General features: G+C 47.0%; 1 protein-coding gene across 4 annotated transcripts; it reads left to right on the plus strand.

The window, feature by feature from the left end:
- Positions 1-204: 204 nt before the first annotated feature.
- SOCS2 (suppressor of cytokine signaling 2) lies at positions 205-5,379 on the plus strand. Of its 4 annotated transcripts, none has more exons than XM_088652585.1 (3): positions 205-396; positions 1,301-1,573; positions 3,147-5,379. In XM_088652585.1, exons 2-3 carry the CDS (start codon positions 1,426-1,428, stop codon positions 3,602-3,604), a joined length of 606 nt encoding a protein of 201 aa, XP_088508711.1. In that variant the 5' UTR covers positions 205-396; positions 1,301-1,425; the 3' UTR covers positions 3,605-5,379. The 4 variants fall into 4 exon arrangements, with proteins under 4 accessions (XP_088508711.1, XP_034984433.1, XP_088508712.1 ...); XM_035128542.3 differs by lacking the exon at positions 205-396 and adding an exon at positions 479-938; XM_088652586.1 differs by lacking the exon at positions 205-396 and adding an exon at positions 551-609.
- Positions 5,380-7,397: the final 2,018 nt, after the last annotated feature.

Here is a 7,397-nt window from a genome sequence, read left to right on the forward strand (position 1 = left end):
GGCGACAGGCGCTTATGTTTTGTTTTTGCAACCGCACCACTTCCCTCCCACTCCTATTGTGAGGAGAGCGAGAAAGGAGCGGCGGCCGCTATCGCTGCAGCTGCTAGACGAGCTCCATTGAAAGCCGAGGCGCGGGAGCCGGGCTGTCACGTGACGCGGTTCCTGGAAAGTTCTTGGAAAGCGGCCTTTGCATTTTTACCATTCGAGGGAGGGAGGGAGCGAAGGAAGGCGGCGCAGGAGACGGGCAAGGAGCGGAGCACCCACGACGCGCCTCCTTGTTTTGAAGTTTGCGAGGTGCCGTCGAGCTGAGAAGCCATGCAGGACCCCCCCTCCCTTTCGTTGAAAGCTGCCGGCCCCAATTCCTACAGAGCAAATAAATAAGATGCAGCGAGTCCGGTGTGTGTGTGTGTGTGTGTGTTTGAAGCGTTCCCCACGTGCATTCTGTACTCTTCGTTATGCCTGCCTCTCTCCCCCCCCCCTCTCGTCACCCCTACCCGGCGGCTGGGTTGGCGGTATGAGTGCGCGCGCGCGCCAGCGAGAAAATCCCTCCAGCCCGCCGGGAATTGTTTGCTGGGCGTCACGGCGTCACATGCAGATTTCCTGCCCCTGGTAGTAACAGCCCTTTGCAGAGAAGAATAACCTGAGCTCGCCTGCTCCCGCTGCGAGACAGCCAGTCTTGCCGGGGGGGGGGGGGAGAGACACACACACACACAGCCGCCGCTGCTGCTGCTGCTGGCCGATCCATCTCCGCCCAGCTAGCACCGCGCTTCTCCCTCTTGCAACAAAAGCGAGGCTGAGCGCGCTGGCGGGCGAGCGCCTGCGTTGGCCTCCCGCGTCCAAAAAACAAAGGCGAGCTCCTGCAAGCGCCTTCGGCCAGTCCGGGGAGGGAGAAGCGGAGCGGCCGAGCGGGGAATCCATTGCAGGCGGAGGAGGCGGAGGTAAGAGTTTGCCGGAGTGCGCGCGGCCCCCGGCTCGCCCCTGGGGCCGCCCACCGCGTGTTTCCTCGACAGCAGCCCGCGCGCCCGGCTGCCTGGAAAGCGAGGAGAAGGCGCTCCACCTTGAGGTCAGCCAGAGGGAGCCCGATCGTGCTGTCCCGGGTCTGGCCCAGGTGGAAACCGGCGAGGGGCCCTTGCCCACCTTCTCTAGTGGTTGCCCGAAGGCGGGAAAGCCTGTGAGGAAATCAGGGGGAAGCGGGGCGCACCTCTTTCGCTCCGTCTATTTGCAGCGGATGCTCTGCAAGCCTAGCGGGATTAAGCACGAGCGCTCCTAAGCGGCTGCCGGCTCTTTTTCTCTCCCGCAGGGTTGCAGGTTGCTGGCGGCCGGGATCCGGATGGGCTGGGGCAGCCGCCGGGGCCTCGGGGCCGGGGTACGGCGCTCCTAGCTTCCCCCCTCCCCCTCTCCCGCTCCCAAATCTCGAGCCCCCAAATGACCCTGCGCTCGGCCGAATCCTCGGATGTCACTGACAGGACTGGGGCCCAGTGGGAGGCTGCCGGAGCGGCGGCGGCGGCAGTGGCGGCGGAGCCTTCAGAGGAGGAGCGCCTGGAGTTAGCCATGCGGGAATTGAGGCTCGCAGGTAAGTCAGATTGGGAGCAAACGTGGCCTTGGCGGGCTGGAGGTCCCTCCGGGGTTGCTCCGTGGTGACCAAAGAAGAAAAGGCTGGGGGTTTCTCCTTTTGCTGCGGTCCCTGAACAGTGGCCAGATACAAATAGGGGACTTGTGCGGCATTGGGGACCAGAGGGTTTCCCCCCTCCTTCCCTGCCAGTGCCTTCGGGGCTGTAGCGTGGGAAGGGCTGGGAGGAAAAGCGGACATGGATCGGGTTCCCGAGAGGACGAGCGCGACATCTGCGCGCGTTCTGTAGGATCGGAAAAATGGGACGCGCAACTTCGGGGGCCGCTCGTCGGGGGAGGAAGAGCAAGAGCTTTCGATCGAGATGCGAGTCAAAAATATCCCGCAAGCCTGAATGCTCCCCCCTCCTCCCCCCTTTGCCATTGAGGAGGCTCCCTCGAAAGCTGCGTCGCGGTTTTCGTTCCGATCATTCACGATCTAAAATAATGAGCGGAGCAAAGTAGAAAATCACCCATCTTGTATAATGATCTTAGGGCGAGGCTTTGCGAAGGAGAAGAAAACGAAAAATCCGCACTCTCCCTTTCTAAGCGTTAAAGAAACTTATATAGTGGTGCGCCACAACTTCGTTGTGTCCCTGCTTTCACGTTTTGGATTGGGAGTCTTAGATACGTGTGAATTATTATGCGGGGTGTTGCGTATTAGGATAGCTTCAAGGATAACGATGCCTCTCAAAAGCTGTCTTTTAACTTAAATGGCAGCCTTCTCTGTGAATCGAGAGTCGCTGGAGACTTTCTGGGGAAACAGAACTGTGCCTTGAGCAGAAAACAGTTTAATTTCTTCAGTGTAGTTATGGAGCAGAATCTCTCACATGGACAGAATATTCTCTTAAAGTCTTTCAGCTTATTATGTCCAACATTTCTTCCAGGAAAGGCTTTTCAAGAGGGCAGTGATTAGAATTTTACTGCCTTGTCATGGGGATTTGTACGAACAAAGAGAACAGTTTTACTACAAAAGCTAGACAGCAAAATATTCTCTTTAGTTTTTTTAAAAAAAGATTGAAGATGTGGGAAGTTATTACCTGAAAGGGATGGTTTTCCCATCCCTGATTTGTTTTACCCAAGAATAAAGAAGAATATTTGGCTGTAAGTATGCCTGCATCTAAAGATTATACTGTACAGTATTGTGCTTTGCTGTTGTGCTCTCTGCATATAGTTTCAGGCATCAGAACTTTGTTGGGGTACTTTGGGGTTAAAGTTACTGTTAATCAAATAAGACACATTGCAGGATAGCACGAGCTTAAGTACTTCTGTCACTTATAGCACTTGAGCAGCCTAATTCTGTGCACACTGCTGACTCAAGTAAACCCCTCAGTCTTGAATGGGACTTATTCTCTACAGTAGAGACATGCAGGAGGAAAATTGCTCTTGTCCTTGAGACAGGCCACTTTCACTAAAAGTGAAAGACAGTGAGTTGTTCAAGGCCACCCAGTAAATGTTTGGTTCAGCAGTGACTGGAAAGGGGTGGGGGGGTCCTTCTAGTGGAATCTACTTGAGTCTCTTTGTTTTCTTCCTCTTATCAGGATGGTACTGGGGTAACTTGAGTGTTGTAGAAGCCAAGGAGAGATTACAAGATACGTCTGAAGGTTCTTTCTTGGTCAGAGACAGCTCGCACTCTGAGTACCTGCTTACTATTTCAGTGAAAACGTCAGTCGGACCTACCAACCTACGCATAGAATTTCAAGATGGCAAATTCCGACTGGATTCTATTATCTGTGTTCGGTCAAGGCTCCGGCAGTTTGACAGTGTGGTCCACCTGATTGAATATTACGTTCTTATGTGCAAGGACAGAAGAACTGCGTCTGAAATGCCTTCCAATGGAACAGTCCACCTGTATTTGAATAAACCTCTCTATCATTCAACTTCATCTCTACAGCACTGCTGTAGGGTAGCTATAAACAGATACACAAATGAGATCCAGGAACTTCCTTTGCCAACAAGACTGAAGGAATTCTTGAAAGAATATCAATATCGGATATAAATATATCATCTACTCTGCCTCGCTTTTTTGTAAAGATATGAATACAGTTTTATGAAATCAAAAGCCCTGTGCAGTCAGCTGCAAAAAAGTATTGTGTAAGGTCATTCTGATAATAGCCAAGGTAATCTTTATGTGTAGAAATGGCATGGGATGAGGTAGCTTGAACTCAGGATTCCACAGTCAAAACTTTGCAGCAGAGTAATCTCTGCTGTTTCTCCTGAATGGCCAGTCTCTTAAACCTCATTGAGAAAAGTGCCTGTGTTGCAGTGAGGTTGAGATGCAAGCAGTGAGGTTGAGAGGAAAGGTTTGTCATTCTTCCGCATTGATGCCTTCTTTTGGCTCTTAAAACCCTACTCCTTTATATTGGGGCAGTCCTGCATCTAAAAGTCAGGTCTACCAACCTATATCTCGTTTGGCTCTGCCACATTTGACTGGTTTTCTCTTTTGAGAACCATTGGGAGCAATCTTCCTGTACAACCGACAACAAACTAATTCAAGCATTCTGTTAGTGGTGTGGCTGTCTTTGAAAAATCACTTCTGTACGAAGAATGGGATTTGTGTGATTCATCACCAGTGATGTCATAGGCGTTACCTAACGCATGTCCCTGAGACTTGTGCAACCGCATTGCAAATAGCAATCTCGATCGATACAGTACCTTGTGGGAGATTCACATTTCCCAGTAGCAAAATACTGTAGTTTGAGAGCTGAGGTGCAAGTGTCTTCTCGCCAAAAGGTCTAAGGTGAGAGCAAACATCTGGATCCCATGCAGCAAATGACTTCCTAACTTTGCATTTATGGCACTCCAAACTTTTCAAAATTTCTGTAGGAGAACTTAGATACTGGGATATAAATTTCCAGATGAAAATAAACAACTGGCACAGAAGTTCTTGGTGGGGTGGCAGTTCTATAAGGAATGGGTTAACACTGATTTTAAGATGAACTTGAGGCTTCCTAAGATGCTGTCTCCTTGCAGCATTAATTGCAGCCTGCTCATTCAGTTAATAACTTGTACATTTTAGTTTATGGCTGAAAATCGGGACATTGTAGAACATAGTGGATATTTTACAACATTATAACACCAGAGTTTTGTTCATATTTACCCCCAAATGTTGACCTAGCAATGCTTTCTGATTCTGAATAACTTATGAAAACCTTCCGATTAGTTCTACTCATTTTTGCTCGGAAATAAGTGTTCTTGGGTTGCAGCCAAGTCTCATTTGGACTGTCCATGGAATAGACTTCTAAGCAGATGTGATTAGGATCAGTTTGTAAGACAGCTAATCACATTGAACCAGAATTAATGGACTCTGCTTACTTGTATATACCTACAATGATCTCCCTTCAACGTATGGGGACTGTACTACATTGAGTAATATAATTAAAATGGAACCTTATTTCAAATAAAGCTGAATTGAAAAAGCAAACCCTTCACTCTCTGTTACAAGGGCCCAGTGGATCATTTTTATATTAGTGTAGTATACCAAGGTTTTTGTTAGTGTGACAGAAAACTTCTTTTTCATTTTAGATCCACTTACTGCCTATAATAGGCCTCCCTTGAATGAGACACTATATAAGCCTAGACTGCGGCCTTGCAGTTGTGGTTTCCATGCCTGATCATGGATAGCAGCAATTATAACTTCCTTCTACAATGTAGAATTTTTTATTCTTATTTCCTTGATATGCAAGAAAGTTTGTGTGATCTAAAGATTGTGTTTTCAATGCCTTAGCTGTCAGATTTCAGATTGTATTAAATAAAGTAAACATAATTGCAGAGGCTGCATGTCCTCAATGTGTTTGGGTTATTCGGAAAGTATATTGTACAGCGCTTAAAAAAACATTCATTGCCTTCTTCCTTCATCTCCATTGAGAAATATGTAACAAAGAGAAATCTCATATCACATTTCGTACACGTTCATTCAAAAATTAGGTACCTAACATTGTGATTGGTGGTGTTTGTTTTAGTGTACTTTCTGTGCTCCACAATTTTTGTCTAATGTATTCCCACAACAACATTAAAGTTTAAAAGCACCCAATGTGTTATTGAATTCCCACAAGTGAAATACTACTACATATTAATACATGTAGTAGCATTCATAATTTGGCACCTATGAAGTTAAATAGAAGGGTGGTCAATCTTAAGACGGGTCTTGCTGGATCAGACCAAAGATCTATGTACTCCAGCATATTATTTTCCCCCAGTGGCCTGTCGGCTGCCTTTGGGAAGTCCACAAGTAAGGAAATAGATTTTTCTCAGTGGTGACCTAACATCTGGTATTCAGTGGCGTTCTGATGCTGAACCTGAAGGCTCCACCCATCTATCATGCTTGATAGTGATTTGTAAACCTACACTCTTGTCTATTAGAGCTGTCTGAACTAGTGGTCAGCACCACAACTTACAGCTGAATTCCATGAATTCATTATGCATTCTGTGAAGAACGAATTGCTCTTGTCTGTCCTGTCAGTCTGCTTGTTAGCCTGCACTTTGAACGTTGGTTTTATGAACGAAGGGGGAAGTATTTCTATCTGCTTTCTCTACACTAGGCATATTAGCTGCATACGACATTGTCTTGTAAAATCCTATGCAAGTTTACTCAGAAGTTCAATGGTACCCAACATCGCTTTAGGACTGAAGTTGGGGGCTCCTTGTATCTGTATTCTGCTTTCCCCCCTTTCTAGCTGAAGTTTGAATACCGTATGTCATGACGAGAAGAAGCAACAAAAACTCCGATCTCCTGAAGATTTCTCAGCCCTGCAACAGATAGTAAGACAAACTTTATTTTTTTAATTTTTTTACCCCAGCCCTCCAAAGCTTTAGTTTATCTGCAAGAGTTAGAGTAAGACCACACATTGAGTACACAAGCAGTCTTGGTCTTCCTTGGCTATGTATTTGTGGGGATAAATGTAGGTGATCCACAGAGATAATGAACAAGGGTGGCAGCAGTTTATGTGATTTGGCCAAATCTGTGCTCACTTGGTTCATACATTCCTTTGTTTTGGGCAGCTTTGTCAAGCAGAACCTTCTGTCTCTTGAATCAAGTAATGAGGGACTTGCAATGTCCTCAGGAACAAATTGCATGTTAACATGGTGCTCTGCCACCTCAAGGGACTAATGTGCTTCCTCCAACCCAGCTGCTATCTGAAATATATCCCTGTATCCACTACATCAGGCATCCCCAAACTTCGACCCTCCAGATGTTTTGAACTACAATTCCCATCTTCCCCGACTACTGGTCCTGTTAGCTAGGGATCATGGGAGTTGTAGGCCAAAACATCTGGAGGGCTGCAGTTTGGGGATGCCTGCACTACATGGTTCAAAAGGACTGGGGGGGGACTCACTTCTCACTGGGTGCTGAATATACAGCAGAGCAGGACGTTTTGTGTCTATTCTGGCTGAAGCCAAGGAAAGTGTAAAGGTCCTGGCTCTTGATGGGGGGCATTAATGGAGCTGGCAAATGTTAAAGCCTGATGATTGATGGTGCCGACACAAATACATGCATAGAGAATGCCAGTACCATTTGTTAGTGCAAGAAGTTGAGGAGAAGCGGAAGGACCATGCTACGATTCACAACAAAACATCTGTCTCACTTCCCTGTTCCTTCTCACAAACTGGGATAGGAGGTCTTCCATTCTTTTAGTATTGGTAACTCCAAACCATATCTACGTATTTTTGTTGTTGTTGCTGGTTCAGTTTAGCAAAGGGAAGAAACTAGCTTTCACCTTGGCCATAAGAGGTATAAGAGACTAGGCAAGTTAGATATGTTTCTAATGAACAAATTCAGAGACTCACATTTC

Source organism: Zootoca vivipara, chromosome 9, assembly GCF_965207765.1.
Source record: "Zootoca vivipara chromosome 9, rZooViv2.hap1.1, whole genome shotgun sequence".
Classification (NCBI taxonomy): Eukaryota; Metazoa; Chordata; class Lepidosauria; order Squamata; family Lacertidae; genus Zootoca; species Zootoca vivipara.

What these genes read in the sequence shown, in the direction of transcription:
- SOCS2 (XM_088652585.1), top strand. Translation starts at nt 1,426, where the DNA reads ATGACCCTGCGCTCGGCCGAATCCTCGGATGTCACTGACAGGACTGGG. An exon ending in GCGGGAATTGAGGCTCGCAG is followed by an intron (nt 1,574 to 3,146) that starts GTAAGTCAGATT and finishes TCCTCTTATCAG; the next exon opens with GATGGTACTGGGGTAACTTG.